This window comes from Monodelphis domestica, chromosome 2 (assembly GCF_027887165.1).
Source record: "Monodelphis domestica isolate mMonDom1 chromosome 2, mMonDom1.pri, whole genome shotgun sequence".
NCBI classification, from domain to species: domain Eukaryota; kingdom Metazoa; phylum Chordata; class Mammalia; order Didelphimorphia; family Didelphidae; genus Monodelphis; species Monodelphis domestica.
The window spans coordinates 431301681-431324751 of NC_077228.1; the positions used below are offsets into that span (position 1 = coordinate 431301681).

General features: G+C 38.5%; 1 protein-coding gene across 4 annotated transcripts in view; it reads left to right on the forward strand.

The window, feature by feature from the left end:
• Nucleotides 1-23071, forward strand: part of CCDC170 (coiled-coil domain containing 170) — a 171754-nt gene that overhangs the window by 35995 nt on the left and 112688 nt on the right. For 2 of the 4 annotated variants that reach the window (XM_007484753.3, XM_007484754.3), the window contains exon 1: nt 88-822. The exons of the other annotated variants lie outside the window; for them this stretch is intronic. In XM_007484753.3, coding sequence (XP_007484815.1) covers nt 574-822 — 249 coding nt within the window. In that variant the 5' untranslated portion in view covers nt 88-573. Of the gene's footprint in view, nt 1-87; nt 823-23071 lie in introns of those variants that run through there. 4 annotated transcript variants of the gene reach the window in all.

A 23071-nucleotide genomic window follows, 5' to 3' on the forward strand; every position in this document is an offset into this window, starting at 1 on the left:
CCAATTAAGAGATGAGCAAGAAACTCTGAGGTAGAATCTTGGGATCTTAGCAACTGATGGTCTGGCACGGAAGGGGAGGGGTCTGTGATTGAGCTGGGGCGCGGTTTCGTTCTCCCATTGGGAGGTCGGTGAAGACATCTCAACAGTACTTTCGAGATGTGTGCCCGGATGATACATGATTCCCTCATAACTACCATGGGTGGTCAAACGATGACATCATGAATTCTTGGTCAAAGCCCGGAACAACAGTCTGGCTCATCTTTTCTAAGTTCCCCCCTGGTAAGGGAATAATATTCTCAAAACCGGTCCCTGCGCCACTGTCATAGTCACTGACCCTTGACTTCTTCAGATCCTCCTGAGAGGAGTTCATGAGGTTGTTGGCCCCTTTCCCCAGTGGCCACAAGTTCAAACCTCCAAGCTTATGTTTCCCCGCGTACATTTCCTCCAGGAGATAATAGGCAGGCTCACTTTTCCCGCGAGAATTGACAAACCCGTTCTTCTCCACTAGGCTCTCTGCTTGTTTATGCGTTGCTAAGGGAGACGGCTCGCTAGTGATAGAATCCTGGCGCTCAGATGCCCAGCCCTGGTCAGACCGCTTGCTCAGCAACCTTGGTAGGAGGTTCGAGTTCGGAACGTGGGTCCAGGTACTTGGAGTGGCGGCGTGCGTTCGCGTCTGGGCCAAGCATGAGCAGGGATGGCAATAGCGGCAGCGGCAGCGGCAGCAGCGGGGCTAGCTCCCGGCCCGCCTCCACCTGTTCTAGGCTCTACGAGATGACTAGCAACGCAGCCTTTGGTGTCTCCTCTCTCGCAGCTGCGCCCGAGGTATCAGTGATCTCAGTAGGCACTACAGGTGCAGGTGCTAGTGGAAAATCCAAAAAGGGCAAATGAATATGCCTAAATGGTCTCCATAGCTTCCTCTTTGTCGGTCTGTCTCGTTCCCTCTCACTCTTCTCCTCTTTCTCTCTCTTTCCCCTCTTGCAATTAAAAAAGCAAGCAAACAAACAAAACAAACAAACAAACAAACAAAAAAACACCCAGAAAGAAGTTCTTATTGGGGAAAGAAAGCAGCAAGGGGGAAATGAAGAGAGAGACAGGAGCACCCGGTTTCAAGGTTCCTCTTTGACCTGTTACACGATCTTTGTGACCATTCACCTAATCTTTCACTCTTCTGGACAACTTTCTAAATGGCAAAGTTCTGATCTGCATTATTTGAGGCAGTACCAGACACCAGGAAAGTCACAAGTCCATTGTATTCAATTTAGGACTAAAAACAAAAAAATGGGAAAAGGTTCAAAAGAAAAATTTCTGAGATGGGTAAAATTGGATGGATCCATCAGGATTTGGGTCTCACCAGTAATAATAGAATCTGTCTGAAATTTAGTGTGATTAATTTCAAGACCGGAAGGTTTCTTTGGTTACAATTATAGTTTAATTTAGGTCTGCTGGTAGACAGTAGTAGTGGAATAGACACTTCAGCTAATAAGTTTGAGATGTGCCTAAATTGCAGTTTGAGTCACTAGGCTTCCAAACTATGGAGGTAACATACTCCAAATTAAGTACTATAAACAAAAAGTTTCATTTATTCCTAGCTCTTAGAAGCCATCACTACTCAAGGCACTCTCTCTAGTTTGTTATGCAACACTCTTATACTAATCCCAAATTAAATAAAGTGAATTATCCTTTCTTTATTGCACTTTACTCCAGCCCAGAGAGGACTAGAATCTTATTTTATATTCGAGCAAAAAATAATAGTAAATGTAAACTAGTAGGAATGATTTAGGCACAAGAGCGATTCAGTTTTAAGATGTGTTTGCAAATTTCAGAGCATTCTGTGGAAGGATATTCCTACTTATGAACTTATCTGATAATAAACTGATTCACTTAAATCATAATCATTTGTTTTTCTGTTTTCTTCTGTAATACTAGCATATTTCTTTGCCTGAAAGATGAGCACTATTTCAATTTTTTAAATTTGTTTCAAAAACCAAGGTGGCAGAGTGGAAAGAGGGCTGGGTTTGGAGTTAGAGGACTTGGGTTACAATTCCAGCTCATCTACTTACTCCCTGTGTCATTTTAGATAAATCACTTGTCTTGTCTGGTCTTCAGTTTCTTAATATGAAAATGAAGAGGCTAAACTAAATAATTTCTTAAGATTACTTCCAGCTCTAGGTATATAGACTTATTATTTCAATTCCTTTAACCTTTCATTATATATTACTTCTGAATCCAGTAAACTTATTTCCTTGCTCCTTTTTGGACTTTCTGCTAGTTTTAGGTATGTCTCTAAATTTCAGAATTCAATATGGACTAGATTGCTAATGAATGTTCAGTTAGAATTGCATAATGGTTTCCATATATGGTACTGCTTTTTGTGTATCATAGTAGAGTATTTATTTTTAAGAATTAGTGTACAATTAGTGACTAATATTTATTTGTAGTTTTACCTATCTCCACATATTTTTGTTATATTAATGTGTACTTGTTTCCCATATTTTACTTGTGAAAATTGTTTTTCAGTTATATTCTACAAAAATGTTGCTGAGCACATTATGTATAAAGCACATAGTACTGAAGGGGCTACAAAGTGTTGACTTGTTAAACATTGAACAAAGTTCTCACATTTAAAGTAACAAGAGAGAAATAAATGTTTATAGATAGTGTAAATGCTATATAATTGTTTTACTTATATTGGTCCTCTCTTTTTTGTTTTATTTTTTTACATCGTCATCCTCATGTAAATGGTTCTCCTGGTTCTGCTTACTTCACTCTTCATCAGTTCCTACACATCTTCCTAGTTTTCTCAGAATTCTTCATAGCAATCATTTCTTACAGTGACCTTCTATTACATCCATCGAACTGTGTGTTTAGCTATTCCACAAGAGATGGATATCCACTTTTGTTTACAGTTGTTTGCTACTATGAAAAATGCTGCCTCAAAAATGAAGCATCATCTTTGGGCTTTTGTTAAATTAAATACCTATATGGAATGCATTTTTTAAAGCTATACAATCAAAACAAAAAATTATGCTTTGGGAATTCTTCATAATCCTCACCATGTTTTGGTATGTGTGAGTATGAGATGGGGCAGAGAAATAGACCGTTTTCCAATACTTTCTGGTTCATTTTAATTAAAAAAAATTTTTTTTCTTTAAGAATCCACAGTTTTTTCCCCTGGAAGCTTCTCATTTGTGAAGACAAAAAAAAATTATACCTTCTTAGGTTGTTTATCCTAGAAATCTGCAAATAAATTAAAGAGATCTTATGACAAGAGTCATATAAATTACTTGGAAGACATTAAAGGAACCAAACATTTATGCTTTGATGAAGTATTGCTTAAGAAAAGCAGTGCACAAATATTTGTGGTAAATAAAGAGGAATCATTAAGATAAAAAATTTAGCACCTTTATTTCAGGGGAAAAAATCTGACAGTGTGTTGTGTAATGGGGAAATTTAAGGCTTCTGGGAGAAGGTTATAATATAGTAATGGTTACAAATGTGGCTACAAGATTTATATAATATTTAACAATGGCCGCCAAGGAATTTACTTATGAAATTCCTAAAATGAAACACTCAAGTCAGAATGAGGTTTATGGAGGTTTAATCACACTGGGAGTAGGGAAAAGGTTAGGGAGAGAAGGAGAGAAGAGAAAAGGGAAAGAGGCTACTCAACCTCTGACCAAGGCAGAGGGAGTTTAGGCCTAAAGGCCCAGGTGGAAAGAACCAGTCCTTAACTCACGTGACCGATCTGAAGGAAAGCTGTCTGCGGGCGTCCTCTCTCTCCAAGCTCCTAACACCCACTCTCCCTAACACCAACTCGCGTCTCCCTCTCCCCACAGGAAGTGCGCGAATTCCAGAGGCTGTTCCCTACCTCACTTCCTGTGTCTCACAAAATCCAATGGTTGGCTCTAGCTTGGCTTAGGACAGCCCAGGTGGGCAGTTAGTTATTTCTGATTTGTCATTGACTAGCACATGCCCGTGTAGTGTGGGTGTGCACAAATTTTGGGTGCTAGACCAAGATGGAGACTTTTAAAATTCACAATCCCCCCTGATGATGATTGGGAGACTAGTCTCCCCAATTGATCACTAAACATAAGCATACTGCACCCCAAAAATTTCTAACTGTAAGTATATACAAAATTTTTTTTTTTTTTTACCCACTAAGAGGAAAATTATAATAGTTGTAAATATGGGAAATAGAGGAGAGAGAAAGACAGCAAACCAATGTTTTGCTGGGCGCATTGACAAAAGCCAATTAGGGGGCAGTCCCCTTTGGCATAAGAGTGTACATTCAAAAAATGTTCAATCAACCACACCCCAAGGTTCATTCTGGATCTTCCTGTAGTGAAAAGGTTTAGATATCTTTCTGCAAACAGTTCATTCTCTGGATTCAGTTAGTTAGCAAGCTTCTTCTCTGAAGATTTATCTCGAACAAAATTTAAATCTTGGATTTGATGAAATACAATCCCCCCTGAAGAAAGTGTTGAAAAAACACTGAGTCCAGCTGAGGATTCAAGTTTCAGTTGTGGGGGTGTGTGAGTTAATTCAAAATAAAAACAAAACAATATGAAAATAAAATCAAAATCAAAATCAAAAGAAGAAAAAGGGAAAAAATTAAGGGAAAAAATATAAACCCTTTATATATGCATATTTATATTAAAGAAGAATTCAAAATCAGTATCAAAAAGCAAAAAAAATCTATGTATACAAAATTTGAGAAAGCAAGAATTAAATTTTTTTTTTTCCCCACAGGCCCCTGTATTAGGGTCCAGTTAAGTAATTTCTAATCCCACAAGTCTGTAGGACAGAATGTAGCATAATTTTACTTCCCCATTTGCAGCCAAGGCTACAGGAAGTTGCCATACTATAGGAGAGAAAAAAGAGGACCAGATTTCTATTTTATATCTAGGGAAGTGTTATTCCCTCGTCTGATTTTACCTTTGTTCTCAGGAATGGATGGATGGAGCCAGGATGGTAGCCAACCTTAGGTACTTGTCTGTAGGTATTTTCATGAAGAGTGTGGATACAGGGAAGGCCTACATCTTAACGTCTGTCAAGTGTCGCAACCCCGAGTCTCACACTAGGTTCAAGTCCTTAGTATTGGCTTAGAAATGCATTAATCCTTCCTGGATTGGTCTTTGATTTTTAGACCTGTGAGCTCTTTTGGCATTATCCAGGTTATCTCTGTGCTCCTTTTTTGATCTCGTTCCAAGAATCAGACACAAACACTAATCATAGTCCCACAACAATTATCAATAAATGGCAGGTTCCCATAGTCTAAAGCTGTTTGGGTGCGTATTAGTAATAACAGCAAGTATATATATTTAAACTAATATTGTAGAATAAAATTAATATTGATCATATGTACCTAAAGTACATAGAAATGAGAAAAAGGGAAAAAAAATAATGTAAAAATAATAATAATAATAAAATAAGGAAAAGAGAAAAAAAAAGGAAAAAAGGGAAAAAAATTAAATTTAGAAATTCAATGTGTCAAAAGCAGAATAAAACAGTTCCACTTGTCAATGGGTAGTTATCTCCAATGCATGTATAGGATACAGTCAATCAGTCTCAACAGAAGATGCTCTCTTTACATGAGAACAGTGAATCCAAGAGTCCTTTTCTCCAACCTTTATAGATGTTGGAGTAGTTAACAATATTTGGAATGGTCCTTCCCAGGAAGGCTGGGTTGCTCCTGTACGCTGGAAGTTCTTTATATACACGTTGTCTCCTGGGTTCAGGTCGTGAAGCGAGAAATCTAGTGGTCCAGCTTGTACTGCAGCTCCGGATTCATGTAGCTCACGCAGTTTGTGCTGTAATTCCTGTATATAGGAAGCAATAGTAGTATCTCCCCCTAATAGCGATGTATAAGCCGGGGAGAAAGGCTTAGCCTGTATAGGCGGATGTCCAAAAAGCATCTCAAATGGTGAAATATGTAAGTCTCCTCTAGGCCTGCTTCTAAGATAAAATAGGGCCAAAGGGAGAATTTCAGGCCATTTTAAATGGGTCTCAGTGCATAATTTTCCAATCATAGTTTTAAGTTCTTTGTTCATCCTCTCAACTTGGCCTGAACTCTGGGGATGATATGGAACATGGAATTTGGGAGTTATCCCCAAGCAAGAATATATCTGGTTTAAGACAGAATCGGTAAAATGACTCCCTCTATCGGAGTCAATACGTGCTGGTAGGCCAAAGCGAGGAATAATTTCTTTTAAAAGCACCTTAGCAACAAAAGCTGCTGTGGCTCGGGCTGTAGGAAATGCTTCCGGCCATCTGGTCAGTTGGTCTACTATGACCAAACAAAATTTATATTGTCCAGCCTTTGGCATCGTTATAAAATCTATCTGCAGGTGCTCAAAAGGTGTGTAAGCCAGAGGACGTCCACCAAAGGCTTTACCACGAAAGGCATGTTGGTTATATGCCTGGCAGGTAGGGCAGGATGAACACACTTTAGAGGCTATGGTAGTTATGCCAGGGGCTATCCATACTCTCTTGACAGAGTCCACGATGCCCTGGGTACCAAAATGACCATTTTTATGAATAGATTGGCAAATTTGGTTATAGAAACTTCTAGGGAGCAGGGGTTTTCCTTCAGGTGACACCCAGACTCCATTAATTTGTTTTGCTTTAAATTTTTGTTTCCATTTTTCCACTTCCTTTTCATTATAGGAGAGTGATAAATTTAAATTATCAGTGGTTGTTAATGTTAAAATTAATCCAGGTCCTTCTATGGCTGCTAGTTTTGCAGCGGCATCTGCTCGGTCATTTCCTCTAGAGACAGGGTCTGAGCCTCCTGTATGGGCAGAGCAATGAACTACAGCTAGGGCTTTAGGCAGTTTGAGAGCAGAAAGAACTTCATTAATAATTTCAGCATTAGCTATGGATTTTCCAGCTGAGGTTAAAAATCCTCTCTGGAGCCATAGCATCCCGACTGAGTGACAAATGCCAAAAGCATATCTAGAATCCGTATAAATTGTTGCCTTTTTATCCTTGGCAATTATACAGGCATGTTTCAGAGCTATGAGCTCTGCTCCTTGAGCGCTAATGTTAGAAAGTAATGAGGCTGACCACTCAGTGGCAAATTCTGAGACTACGGCCGCTCCACTATAGCGTATGCCATCCCTCATGAAAGAAGAACCATCAGTAAATAAGATCAGGTCTGAGTTCTTTAAGGGAGTGTCCAAGAGATCATCTCGAGGCTTTTCGGCCATGGACACTAGTGTTTCACAACTGTGTAATGGTTCTCCTGAAGTTGGTAAGTCTGGAAGCAAGGTGGCAGGATTAAGGGTTGAACAGCGTTTCAAAGTAATATTTTCATTATTTAGCAAGTTTATTTCATACCTTGTAATTCGCTGATCAGAAAATGCCTGTGTTCTCTGTCTTAGCAATAATGCTTCTACCTCATGTGGACACATAATTGTCAATGGGCATCCTAATACTAGATCAACGGTTTTTGTCACTAGTAAAGCAGTAGCAGCCACTCCTCTAAGGCATGGTGGTGCTCCTGAAGCTATTGGGTCCAACTGGGCAGAATAATAGGCAATTGGGCGCTGAGAAGGTCCCAAAGTCTGAGTTAAAACGCCTGAGGCTACTCCTCTTCTCTCATGTACATATAAAGTAAATGGCTTGTTGTAATTTGGGATGCCTAGAGCAGGGGCAGATAAGATAGCCTTTTTTAGCTCTGATAGAGCTGACAGGTGTTCAGGCTCTAATTTGAGGGGTTCAGGGACTACATCCCTTGTTAGTGCTATAAGAGGTTTAGTAATTTCCCCATAACAAGGAATCCATTGTCTGCAAAACCCTGTTGCTCCCAGAATTGCTCTTAACTGTTTTTTAGTAGTAGGAGCACTCAATTTTTGAATATTCTCAATTCGCTTGGGAGAAATAGAGCGGGCACCAGCTGTCAGAATGAACCCCAAATATTCTACTTTGGGGAGACACCACTGAACTTTGTCCTTCGAGATCTTATGACCTCTTTTGTGCAATTCCAAAAGAAGGTGTTTGCTATCTTCTTGACATGTTTTTGCATCTGTTGAAGCCAAGAGTAGATCATCTACATATTTGATTAATTTGCTATTTTTAAATGTTATATTGTCTGTGTCTTGGCTCAAAATTTGCTCAAATAAGCTCGGACTTTCGACATAACCCTGTGGCAGCCGACACCAGGTATATTGTGAGCCCTTCCAGGTGAAAGCAAAAATATGTCTGGAGTTTTCATGTATTGGTATGGAAAAAAAGGCTGAACACAAGTCTACTACTGTAAAGTATGTAGCTGTGCTAGGAATAGATGAAATAATGGTATGTATGTTAGAAACTACGGAGTGTCTCTTTATAACGTGATTATTTACTGCCCTTAGATCCTGTATAAATCTATAGATGTGCTTGCCATCGGGCCCTTTTTTTGGTTTTTTAATTGGTAGGATGGGCGTGTTGTATTCAGATTTGCAAGGGATTATTATTCCCTGTTCTATTAATGAGTTAATAACTGGTGTAATACCCTCAATTGCCTCCTTTGAGAGGGGATACTGAGGGATAGAAGGAGGTGGGCTAGATTTAGTTTTTATCTGCACAGGAACAGCAGATTTAAGCAAGCCTACATCAGAAGAAGATGTGGCCCAAAGAGACTCAGGTATATCTTTAGGTATTTCAAAAATGGAAGGCTCTTTTGCGTCCTGGTTTTCCGAGAGAAGTACAGGGAGTAATTTTAAAGATTCCTCTGGTACTTCTAATGATAATGAGCCATCTGGGGAGCAGGTTATTGTGGCTCTGAGTTTGCATAGAAGGTCCCTTCGTGGTCGCCAAAACTGTAATGGGGAAATTTAAGGCTTCTGGGAGAAGGTTATAATATAGTAATGGTTACAAATGTGGCTACAAGATTTATATAATATTTAACAATGGCCGCCAAGGAATTTACTTATGAAATTCCTAAAATGAAACACTCAAGTCAGAATGAGGTTTATGGAGGTTTAATCACACTGGGAGTAGGGAAAAGGTTAGGGAGAGAAGGAGAGAAGAGAAAAGGGAAAGAGGCTACTCAACCTCTGACCAAGGCAGAGGGAGTTTAGGCCTAAAGGCCCAGGTGGAAAGAACCAGTCCTTAACTCACGTGACCGATCTGAAGGAAAGCTGTCTGCGGGCGTCCTCTCTCTCCAAGCTCCTAACACCCACTCTCCCTAACACCAACTCGCGTCTCCCTCTCCCCACAGGAAGTGCGCGAATTCCAGAGGCTGTTCCCTACCTCACTTCCTGTGTCTCACAAAATCCAATGGTTGGCTCTAGCTTGGCTTAGGACAGCCCAGGTGGGCAGTTAGTTATTTCTGATTTGTCATTGACTAGCACATGCCCGTGTAGTGTGGGTGTGCACAAATTTTGGGTGCTAGACCAAGATGGAGACTTTTAAAATTCACAGTTGTAGAAATCTAATTATTTTGGGTTGAGTGAAATAAGCAGTTGGATGAAATCCTGGAAGGTGAACTATGTTGATGACAATTGAGCTAGATGATCTTTTGGGATGTTTTCTTCTTTTGGACTATTCTTTTACATGGACAACAATGATTTTAAATAGTAATGCTATTTATAATACCTTTTATGAGACAAAACCCACCTTTTGTTGGTCAGTTGATAATTTTGTATGGATGTTTCTAGTTATTTAAGCTGCACTTTCACACTTCATGACTCCCTATATTCACTTGCATTGTTGTAGATAAGGTTAGACAAGAGCAGCAACATGGTGTAATGGATAGAGAGAGATGGCTGGCTTTAGAGACAGGAACAGTTCCAATCCTGCCAGTGATACATACCAGCTGTGTGATCAAGGGTAAGTCATCCTCCCACCCTGTTTCTTGCTGCTATAGAGGAGTTGTCATCCATTATGAGTGGAAACAAATTACATCTGTCCTTTTACTCCATATTTATCCCCCTCCAAAAAAGATGAAGGATCCAAAGAATAGGTAGCAGAACAGAATTTTTCAGTGATCAAAAAGAAAACAAAGGATCATTAGTTTTTGGTTTCTTTGATGAATTTACTGTATTTTAGGCAGCTATAGTGTCTTGCTACAGACATTAAAGATTATTGCTCAGCTTCTATTTGAATTGTTAGACTAATCACTATGGTTTACTTTTGCAAGTTCAAGGGCAAACTTTTTGTTTTAATTGAAGAAGGGAGTCCCTTGCTGCACCAAGAATTATTTATAGTATATGTTGTTATCCAAGGTTCCTTTTCCCTTGCTTCTTTGTTTTCCTTCCAATTTTTCCTTTGGAAGTTTAGTGGTGTTGATCTAAGGCAAAAGAGTTCAAAGATATTGTTTGGAAAGCTAGACTCACTCATCCCTCTTTCCTTTAACATCACCCAAGTTAACCATTATTGTAGTTTTTGCCCTAATTTTAGATGTTTTCTTAAATGTTTTACATATATATGTATACATATACATGTATATATATATATATATATATATATAAATGGAGTACTGTCTGCATAAGTCATTTAAATACATGAGAGTATCAGGATCAACTTTTAAACCTTAGTTTAACTTATGAGGGACATAAAGTACTTTTCAAATCATATCCATCAGTTTTGCCTATATTTTTTCTTTGAATCATGAGATTATAACATTCTAACTAATGTGAATGTTAATACCAGGGAAATAAGGTTGTATACTTATCTCCCAATATAGTACAATTTAGGAGGTGGGAGAACTATAAACATAGGTCAATTTGGGGGGCTTTGAATTTCTTCAAAGAAATTTATTTCATGCCCCTTTGATAAAAAGCTCTAGAGGGCTCCCTAGTAGTAAACAGAGAAGGTACAGATTTCTTGATGTTTTGGGAAAGGGGAGAGGAGTTTACCTGATGAACTCTTGAAAACCTTAGAGGTATTTTCTACTGAGGGGGCAAGATATTTGAACAGAAATCACACAATCATATCCAGGAATAGAGAAGTTTTTTTTCTGAGAGCTGTATGAACAAGGGATTGAGAGGAGAGATAAGTAGAAGCTATTAAGGGGTTATCAAAGTAGTTGAGGTGAGTAGTTATGATGTCCTGTAGAATTATAGTGATCATAGGAAGACAAAGGCAGGGAGAGATGCAAGGGATGTGTTGAAGTAGAATAGACAGGATTTGGTAACTCTTGGATATTAGAGGAGAGAGAGAAGAGCTAAAGGTGACCTCAAAGTTTCAAATGTTAGAGATGAAGTAATGGTGGTGACAGTGCAACAACAGAAATAATGAAATGAGAAGATTAGGTTTAGGGGGAAATATATGGGTTCAAATCTCACTTCTGTTGATTATTACCTGTATAATCTGGGGTAAGCTACTTCACCTCTCTCTACTCATCTACAAAATGAAGGGATTGAACTAAATGACTCCTGACATGTCTTTCAGGGTAATAGGTCACTGTGGATTCTGGACTCTGGTCTTCGTTGTTATACTTTGAAGTATTTGAACAGGTTGGTTACAGGTGCAATCAGTGTGGAAAATCAGATAGTATTTCATGAATCAAAGAACTACTATAGATTTTTTGCTTGTTAGGGGGAATTCTTATTATAGTATGGTCTTTGTCTTAATGATATATCTATTGATATCCCTTTAACTAATAATTTCTCTCTTTTTCTGGAGTTTTCCTTTCTCCAACATGGCAAGTCACATTCCTTCTATTACATAGTATAGGCACATGATGGTGATCTTCATCAGTTTGATAGACTAAATGGAATTTAGGAGATAGATGAGAATATCACTGAGATAAACCATCATTCTTTGGTCCAGCAAGGCTTCTAATGCAAAGTTCATTATTTTTGAAAAAACTGCATGAGTATTGCATAAACTGAAGGAAATGATTTGGTTTTCACATAGGGAAGAATGCACTAGTAAATATTTATCAACTGGCTCTCTGGAAAAACAAATATATATGTGGTACACTCTTAAATTTAATCTGCATTATTGACATTTTCTATGACATTTTTAAACAGTCTAGATAGTCAACAAAACAATAGATCAAGTGCTGATTTTTAGTGTTTGTTAATTTCCAAGTTGTAAATGCTCACACTGAAAATTTTAAAACTGGCTTTCTGGAGCTAGTTCCAGCGTATTCCTGCTTACAGGCCATACTAAGTCTAGAAGACAACACCCTTTTTCCTTAATCAGTGTTCTATATCTAGATCAAATTATAAGCCCAATATGGTCTAATGAAGTAGAGTATGGTATATATCACTGCTCCTACTGATCCTTAGATCTGGTATTGTGAGAAGAGGGACTGATCAAGGTAGAGCCATAACTTCAGGCATTTAAAAAGTAGAACCATAGGTTCTGTTTCCACATCCCCTCTGTTTGTCACTTTGCTGTTTTGTCATTTTAGTCAGTTTGGTGGGTATGAAGTGTCTGATGTCTTAGAGTTGTTTCAATTTGCATTTCTTTAATCAGTAGTGATTTGTGGCATTTTTTCATATACCTTTATATGACTTTGATTTCTTTATCTGAAAATTGTTTATATCTTTTGTCTATTAATTGGGGGAATGGTTTTTAATCTTGTAAATCTGATAAAGTTCACTTTAGATTCACTATATATTTTAGATAATATATTCATATATTCATAATATATATGAAATATATATTTTAGACATAAGACCTATATCTGAGGGTCTGTCTATAAAATTCTTCCCCCTATTTTATGTTTTCCTTCTAATCTTGACAGCATTTATTTTAATTGTACAACAACTTTTCAATTTAATGTATTCAAATTATCCATTTAATATTTCACAATGCTCTCCATCTCTTGACTCATAAATTCCTCTCCTATCCACAAATCCACAAATCTGATAGGTAGTAGATTCCCCATTCACCTAATTTACTTAGGGTACCTCTTTTCATGTTAAGATCATGTATTCATTTTGATCTTATTTTAGTGAGTGGTGCAAGATATTGGTCTATACCTAGTTTCTGCTAAACCAATTTCCAGTTATTCCAAGCAATTTTTTTCCAACAGTGGTTTGTTATCCTCAAATCCTGGATCTATGGTTTTGTTAAATACCAGATAGTTATAATCTTTTACTGCTGTTTGTTTAATATCTGTTCTGTTCTACTGGTCTACCTTTCTATTTCTTAGCCAGAACCAGATAATTTTGATAATTACTAATTTAGAGTATAATTTAGAATTTGGTACTGCTAGACCTGCTTCCTTTCCTTTTTAAAAATTAATTCCTTTGATATTCTTTATCTTTTATTCTACCAAATGAATTTTATTTTTTTCTAACTCAATAAAGTAACTTTTTGGTAATTTAACTGGAATGGCATTGAATAAGTAGATTAGTTTAGGTGGGATTTCCATTTTAATTATATTGGTTCTGCCCATCCATGAATAATGACTATTTCTTCATTTATTTAAATCTGGCTTTGTGTAAAATATATTTTATAAATATGATCATGTAGTTCCTGGGTTTGTTTTGGCAGGTATACTCCCAGGTATTTTATTCTACCTGGAGTTATGCTAACTTTTTTAATCTCATGGTTTGGATATAAGATTGTATTCTCTCTGGCCATGGAAAGTCCATCCAGTTTTCAGATACTGGAGTCCCTCTGTGTTGAAATCCATACTGCATAGTAGCTTGGAAATAGGTGAGGAATGGGTGCTGTTGTCATTCCTTTATCTATGGCAGTGTGTAGGCTGGTCCATGGATGGCTGGTATTCAGGAGTCAGTTGTCCTTTGGTGACCTCTTAATTTCTTTCCTCCTCTCCCCATTGCCACCCCTTTCCCCTTCCCTAGTGATTTTTTTCACTAGGGAATTGACTGAATCTTCTCCACCACCAGACTGATGAGTTGTGTGGCCTCAAAGTAGTTTACATTTTAAACAAATGTCTTGAAAAGAGTCTAATTTTTTTCATCTAACTACAAGTTGTTTCCAATTTGGCTTTCAGATTTTTTTAGAGACTTGTTGATTATATTAAGTGAAGTGGAATTGAAACTTCACTCATATAAATAATAATAGCTGACATTTATGTAGTTCATTAAGTTTTTTAAAAGCACTTTTGCGTATTTTTTCTCCTTTATTCCTTATAATACCCCTGGGAAGTAGTAGTGGTAGTCTCTTGGTGATCAAGTATAGGTACTATAAAAGATGAAGACATTTTATAGATGAAGACTCTGAGGCTTGAGTCTTGTCCATGGCCACATATTTAGTGAGGGGCAGGATTTGAATCAACCAATCAATTAGCAAGAATTTATTAAGCGCCTACTGTAAAGTGATATACTATCTATAAAGCCTTAGCATAGTGCCTGGTACATAGTAGGTGCCTAATAAATGCTTGTTTCCCTCTTCTTGCCCTTCCCTCCCTACTATGTGCTAGAGTTGTAGGGCTACAAAGACAGAAATGAAGCAGTTTCTGTCCTCACATTACATTATATCAGGAAAGGTAACATGCACTTAGATAGGAATATACAGAATATATGCAAAATTAACAGAAAGTAGTTTTGGGAGAATAAGCATGACTTATTAAGTGCTTTCTATGTGGCTGCCATACATCAAGGATACAATAGGGATACAAGGAAAGGAAAAGACAGTCCCTCCCTTCAGGGATTTATAAGCTTATGATCTAACTGGGGAAACAGCTGCAAATAAATTTGTACAAACAAGTTGCATACCCAATAAATAGGAAATAACTAACGGTGGAAGGCACTAAAAAGAAGAGGTATTGGGAAAGGTTTCCTATAGGAGATGGGATTCAGTTGCGACTTGAAGGAAGTCAGGAAGCCAGGAGGCACAGATGAGGAGGGAAAGCATTCTAGGTATGGGAGACAGCCAGAGAAAATGGAGAAATGAAATGTTTTCTCTTACTCATGGGGACCCCAAAGAAGCCAGTGCCACTGTAGGGAAGAGTTGGGGGTCGGGCAGTACAATATGTAAGAAGACTGGAAAGATGGAGGAGTGGCTAGGTTACTGTGTGAGTTAACTATCTGGGGGATCCCCAACCCCGTCCAATCCCAGAAGACTCACCACACTAGGTGGCCACCGGCATCGGGCATTGCAGAGCCATAGGTCTGGCTTTGGGCTGGGTTCCTGACCAGTGGGTGTCCCAGAGATCAAGAGATGTGATGTATGGGGTTGGACCAATTGAAGGATCCTGTGGGAGGGCTCAGATTGAGCTTGAAAAACCAGAGAGGGAGCTCAGTCTCTGCTACTCCTTTGGGCTTGTGAAAGTATCCCTCTCGCTCAGACATCAGGCTCATCTATGTAGCCATCTCATTCCTGACAGTGGTAGGACCACAGGCAGGCTGGAATCTGGGACCCAATGGAGACTTTCTTTAAGCTGGGGACCTTATTTCCCACTTTCTTTCTCTTTACCAATAAATACTTATGAATTTAGCATAAAATCCCAATGTACCAAGCTGTGTATCAAGCAAAGGACAAATTCAAAAGCAAACAGCATCTGTGTGACTCAGACCCCCAGGTGTGAAAGTGGGTTCTCAAGTTACCAGAAAAACTGGGGCAGGAATCCCAGTCCAAAGTAGAGCCTGCAATTCTGTGACTCCCTTCCTCCCTGACTCCCTTCCTCCCTCCCTTCCTTCCTTCCTTCCTTTTACCTTCTGTCTTGGAATCCATACTAAGTATTGGTTCCAAAGCAGAGGAATGGTAAGGGCTTTGAACCCAGGACCTCCAGTCCCTAGGTCTGGCTCTCTATCTACTGAGCCACCCAGCTGCCCCACCTTGGTGCCTTTTCATTGACTGTTTTCAGCCTGGGAACATTTTCTGTTGTCATCTGTGTCTCCACATGTCCTCGACCTGCTTCAGGACTCAGTCCAAATCCCACTTTATGCCAGAGGTCTTATTCAGACCTCTACCACCCCCACCCTTCCTTTTGAGAATATCTACCATTTATCCTGAATAAACTTCGTATGTATGTAATTATTTGCACATCATTTCTTCCTTAGAATGTGAATCTCCTTGAGAGCCTTTCTTTGTATCCCTAGTGAATAGCATGGTACATTTTAGATGTTTAATAAATGTTTCTTGATTGATTGACTGGACAACCATTGGTCATCTATTGGTGGTCCTGGTAGATATGACTTTTAAGGTCCCTTCCCTCTATCATATTTTATATTTCTATTGGCAGGCTCATGCCTACAATGGAACCCAGAAGGTGATCTGGCTGCTTGGGTGAAGTCTGCCTTCAGTATGGTAACTACAGTGGCAGATATTCAGCACTCCTCTCACAGGGGTGTTGTGAGGTTCAAATGAAATAACATGTATAGATCTCTCTCTTTTTTTTAACCCTTACCTTCCATCTCAGAACCAATACTGTGTATTGGTTCCAAGGCAGAAGAGTGGTAAGGGCTAGGCATGGGGGTTAAGTGACTTGCCCAGGGTCACACAGCTGGGAAGTATCTAAGGCCAGATTTGAACCTAGGATCTCCCATCTCTGGGCCTGGCTCTCAACCCACTGAGTCACCCAGCTGCCCCCAACATGTTTAGATCTTTGTAAACCTTAAAGTGCTACATAGATATTACTATAATAAATTATAATATCAATAATAATAACTTTTATATTAGTATAGATTATTATTATTAGTAGTAACAATCATCCATGTATCTTAAAAACAATGGAAAGAAAATGTATCATACATACAACCCAAAAAAGATAACGGAGTGGTAGATTTAGTAAGCCTTGTATTACTGAAATCTGAAATATTTTAGTTTTGAGTGATAGGCAATTGATGTTTTTACTAGACTACCCAGTTGGTTCTTTTAAAATGCTTGTCACTCTCTGACTAGTTAGGTACTATTTTCTTGGGCACCAAAAATATCAATTCAATTCTCTCCTTGTTTTCATCTCTGTATTTCTGACCTCCCAGTTCACCAGGTTTTTTTTTTTCCCCTCCAGTATAAAAGTCACATTATATGTGCTGGACTAGATTGAGGTGCCATTTGGCATTCTGCCCATTTTTTAATGAATTATGAATTGTCTATGCCGCATCCAAGTTCAAAAGCTTGCTGTAGTCATTGGCCCCAGGAGAGGTACGTTTTGTCAATGACCCCTGGGTCCAGGATTCTGTTCTGGAAGCTCATTAGTCCTGTAGAGTGTATGGTCAGCTGGGGACACTGTTCCTTAGAGCCAAGTAGCGTGGATTGGCGATCTAGGATGAGAACTGACTTTCTTATAGAGACAGAGCTAACTTAAGACCTTACATTTTATAGGAGTGCTTATTCAGGGCTAGTAAATGTCACAGCAGTTTAGAAAAACCATGACGCAAAATTCAAACAAGCAGCCATAGTAGACAGCTTGAAAGTGTGGACAGGTAAGTGGAGTAGGAGTCAGGAAATATCAGGGTTCTCAATCTTTTCCTCCCACTAGTAAGTGGTTGTGATCTCCAGGCAACTCACTTAATCTCAGTTTTTCCATCAATTGGGACCCATTTGAATAAGAATCATCTCGATGCCAGTCTCTTTCAATTCTATCCTTCTATAAAACATTTATTATGATTATGGTTATTCTCTGAAACTTTGCTTGTAGATGTTTTGGAGCCCTTCTCTTGGGTTTGTTTCTTAAGTGTCCCTGTAATCAGTACAGCTTTATATCATAAGGATATTTCTTTGCTCATTTCTCCAGCCTACTTCTTTGCTTTGGATTTCATATTAAGGCAAGCTTTGTGCAATTCTGGAGGGAACATCTGGAAGTGGTTCTGCTGAATTTTTTTCTTTGGGATATTGAGTGTTGTGTTATTCCAGGGTCTTAGGGACACTTCAGCCTGGGGATCTGCAGGCTTTCAGTATTCCAGAAGTGGTCTGAACCAGGGCCAAGTTTGCAGTTCCTTCCAAATTCCTGACCTGGGCTTGAATCTTAAGGAATATACATGTGGACTTTCTCCATTTGGCATTTCAGTAAGCTGCTGCTAGATTTAGCTAAAATTAGCCCATTGGAAAGCTCTGCTGGTTGAGTCACAGAATTGCAGGCTCTACTTTGGTCTGGGATTCCTGCCCCAGTTTTTCTGCATCATGCCTAGAAGTTGACTGGCCTAGAAATTGGAACTTGAGAACCCACTTTACACCTGGGGGTCTGAGCCACCCAGATGCTGTTTGCTTTTGAACTTGTCCTTTGCTTGGTACACAGCCTTGGGTCCACATCCACTCTTTACCCTGTATTGTCAACTGTAGGTGTGGACCCCTTCTCTGTCCCTACTTCATCTGTGACCTGAAACTGGTTACTGTGTGATAGAACTGCCAGTTTTCATCTCTTCTTGCTGCTTGACTAAGTTTAGTCCCTTCTTTGCTAGATTTGGACTTCTTATCCAAATAGACAGCCACTCCCTATTTTAGAATGTAACCTGATGCATTACTCAGGTCTGTTGGAAGGAATTGTGGGGTTGTGAAGATTGAGTACTTTATCTTGGCTCTGACCCTAATAATTTTAAATAAGCATTGAGGCAGTGAATAGAGCTGTTCTGTAAGCCAGGAAGATATGAGTTTAAATACTACCTCTGACATATACTGCTGGCTTTATGATCTCAAGCAAATCACTTGCCTTTTAGTGCTCTAGTGAATTCACTAAGAGTTTTAAGTTGCAAGGGAGCTGCTACATTGTTTGGTAGAAGTTTCTTCATCTGAGAGTTGCCTATAATAATGCAATCACAGGTCTCCTCTCTTACCATATCCCTAATTCAAGTGTCCCTTCCTTTTTAGCTTGAAAGGCATTGATCTCTTGATAGAACAATGTAATTAAAAGGCTTTGTGAGATGACTGCATTTTAGCAGTTATTGGCTGAGGTAGTTCATTGAATAGCACCAGGGGACTAGGACTGATAGCACCTTGGGAAAGGAGCAGAAACCAGGGCTAGATGCTTATAAAGAGGTTGGCAGCAGATCAGCCACAATAAGATCCAAAAGGGTCATGACCATATAAAAGAAGGCTTATAGAGTTGGGCAGCAGGAGAAGAGAGGAAAATCAGAGGCAAGGACTAACACAGTAAATCAACAAGACAAGGAACCTGAGAAACCAAGAGAAGGAAGGGGTCCTGGAACTACAGCAAAGCGCTTTGGGTAATTTTAATTTCTTAGTGAACTGGGGAGCTAAAGGCTTTTAAACTAGAGCTGACAGAGCTAGGTTCACCTCCCTAATTTTCCTGTTAATGATGGTGCATGAGAGACTGCTGGGTCAGGACCACTATCAGATAGAAAGTCAGAAAATGGAGCCAACTCTTGATAATTTGTGTTAGTGAGAAATAGGAAGAACTTGAAAAAAATATTATAGATAATTTTTAGAGCCAAATTTATCTCAAAATATCCTCTTCTCAAGCCTTTTCTCATAACTTCTAAGAAAGAACATTGTTAACCCAACTATCTTCTTGGGTGTTTAACCTCACAGACCAAAATTGAATTGATTGAAAAACACTGGAAACTGAGGGAGGTGTAAAGGGTATTTTTAATGTATTCTCAGTAGAATGAGCTTGGATGTGAGAACTTCTTCCCAAAAGAGAGGAGCCCATTAGAGACAGAAGTTAGTCAGCTGTTAAATTGTTTGCAAGATGAGGAAGAGAAAAAAGAAGAAAACAGATCATGATTTGAGGGAGAGGGAGTAAGGGCAAATTCTTGACAGTAACTTCTTGGAATGACTTTTGGGGTCCTGAGAAATTACACTGATAACAGTCATCTTATCTAGATATCTCTGGAGCCCTTCCTTGTGAGATAAAGATTGTCTTATCAGGAAAGGTTCCTAGGATTGTTTTCAGTCCAGGCTCTGTCGGTACAATTAGGACAGGGTTCAGTTGGTAGGTCCCTGTTTCTCAAGTTTAGTTTATAGTGGCAAAGGATTGTTGTTACGTATCAGGAAGCCTTGGGAAAATGGAGGTTTGAGCAAATACAGCTAATTATTATGGTCCTTATTTCTTTCACTTTTTCAGCCTCACTGTCAAACTTAAGCTTTACACTTTTTTAATTCTCAGAGGTGCTATTGAGCAAAAAAGCAAGTAGGGTTACCCCTCCCCCAGCTTAAAAATCAGGAATGATTAATATAGGTGGTCCAGTACAGAGAGCACAGTGGCCTAGAGTCAGGAAGACTCATCTTCTTGAGTTAAAATCTGACCTCAGACACCAACTAGCTTTGTGAGCTTAGGCAAGCCACTTAAATCTGTTTGCCTCAATTTCCTCACTTGAAAAATGAGTGGGAGAAAGAAATCACAGTATCTTTTCCAAGAAAACCTCAAATGGGGTTTGGAGTGGGGAATGATTGAACAACAAAAATTAAAATTACAGAGTTACAGAATCTCAGAGATGGAAGAGACCAAAGAAATGATATAGTCCAAATAATAAAAATGAAAAGTAATCCTCTCTACTACATACTTAGTGAGTGATCAGTCCTAAAGATCTCCTTATCTGCTAAAGCAGTATGCTCTACTTTTGAATAGCTTTAATTATCAGGAAGTTTTTCCTTATATCAAGTCTAAATCATTCTCTGGAAATTTGTCTTATTGTTGTTGTAGTAGTTTTGGCTTCTGTGCCCTTGTTTTTTAAATATCTAAAAATAGCTTTCATGTCCTCTCTACATTCCTCTCCCCATCAACCAAATCTTTATCCTGTCATGATCCTGAGGCTCCTGTAAAAATTAAATTAGTCTCTAGTAATAGAAATATTATATTTTAAAAGGTTTATTAAGGATTATTAGAAATCAAGGAATAAAGAAAAACCACATGCCAAGGGCTGATTAGCCCATTCAAAGCTTGCTTACTACATCTTGTAAATGGTGGAGCAGGAGAAGAGGCGGAGGTAGGCATTGCTGCTAGTTTAATACTAATTGTGATCTCGCCCAGGTGGAGACTCAGGTGAGATTATAGGGAATTTTGGGAAATACCAAGGACTTCTGGGGATTGAAGTCTAGGGTTCACATCTCTATTTTACACCCCCTCACTATCCTGGACAGTTTCCTCTGGATTCTTGGCTTGTCAAATGTGTTAAAATGTGATACCCGCAACTTAATTACTTCATATATGATCTTTCCAGGATAAGGGATATTTCTTCCTGGTCCTAGCTTCTTTCAGTGTGGTTTAAATCATGTTAGCCTTAAAATAAGAGTGAACCCCAGGAAAGTTGAAGCAAAAATTTGAGGAGAAAAACAACATTGGGAGAAAGGAGAACAGGTAAAAGTTTTAGAATGCAATGGGGCTATGCAGGTGCGACGAGAATCTTGGATTTAGAGGGGAAAACAAGTTAGAGAGCTGGAAAGAAGAAGTTAGAAAGGATTGGTAATTGTTGCGAGACCAGAATTTTGAATAAATTAAAGATGAAAATTCCGTAGAAGGGCCAGCTGTATAGTTGAACCCTGAATAATGCCAGGAAAAAAAGAGCTCAGTTATAGGAAAATGGGGATATGAAGTAGAATTTAAGATCTTTTGTGCTGAAGAGGCAGATATTCATTTTCTTATTTTCTATTCATGGGATAATAAGACAACTATCAAAGAGGCAGGGTTGGTCCATGGTATCGCTGTGGGCCTGGGGACATTGTGCACTCAATTGTGAGTGAGTTTATTTCTGTATTTCTGAGCTTTTAAGCCATCCTTTTCTTATAGAAGGTGTCAACTGAGCTACCCTATGCAGCAATTTCCATAGTTCCCATAATCGGCAGCAGACTCAAATCCAACAGTCTTTTGTAAATTAACATTAGATTGCTTTGAGTAGAAACTGTGAAGCATAGTACAGATTGAGCCTTCCCTGGTAGTAAGAAAGGAAACATTTGAATTTTCTAGTAGGTCCTACTATGTGTACTTAAATTCTCAAAAGAAACCAGGATGGCTCCAAATTATTTAAAGGAAAAGCATGGGAAACGTTTTTCTTTTTTTTTTGTTCTCATTTTTGAAACAATATCTAAGGGGTTCCTGTCCTTAGCAGATGGGTTTCTGCATACATGCTTGTTCTGCTGAGAAAGATACATTAAAAATGCCCTTTGCTTTTACCCCATTTTCTAGTATTTCTTGTTCAGTTTGACGTCAGTCTGGTGGGGTCAGATACCTGGGAAAATAGTGGGTTGACAAAACCCTGGTCTTCCTGGATTTCTAGAAATGCTTATTTACACACACACGTTCACATGCTTGTTTTTATATATATGCTTATTATACACATATGTATATATGTATACATACTTCTATACACACACATGCTTATTTATTAGATCTCATTGTCCCAGCATATCAGATTTCATATCACTTTTCATTCTCCAACACACTTTTACAAATGAACTAAGCTCCTACTAGGAAACATTTTTTAAGATTAGAAAACAATTTCAAGTATAAATCTAATGAATTATTCTTGGAAAAATATTAATAACATTAAATGTTATGAAAGAATAGAGGCCAAATTTCTTTAAGGTAATTGATAGCTCTTTCATAGTCTGTATCCAGCTGGTTTCTTCTTCGTAAAACTAGCCAAATTGTTACATTGGTTTTATTCTTCTCCACAAAACCACAGGAAGTAGTACTATATATAGGCTAACTTTGATCTGTCAGATTCTCTATTCTGAAAAGAACCATGGTAGCCACAAAATGCACTTTAATAATTCTTCCACTCATCTAGGAACTCATAGATAACATGATCATTCATTAGTGATACCCCTAGAGTTGGCAAAATACAGAGAGGAAATTTTTGAATAGGAATTTCTGTGATTATAGTATGAGTGCTCCTACTCATGGGCAGAGACCTCGTCCATTTAACTTAGATTCATGTAGGTTTGATGCCTGTGCCAGATGTATGAGGGCAGTGAATAGTATTTGATGGCTTGCACTTATTTCATTAACTAATGTTTCAAGATATATTTACCACAGTATTATCTGTTTCTGCTTGAAAGTTCCTGGAAGGAAATCAGTTCAATTCTTTATCTTCTCTATTCTTTGTGCTCTCTCACTTGGTGACCTCACCAACTTGCATACGTTTAATTATTAAAGAAGAGAATGAATATTTATTAAGAATCATTAAGCCAGACACTGTTATAATGATCACCTCAATTCAGATGATAGAAGGGACTAAATAGAGAAATCATTTATTAAGTACTTGTATGATGGGTACTATGTTAAACCCTCTACCCTCAAGTAACTTACATTCTAGTGGGG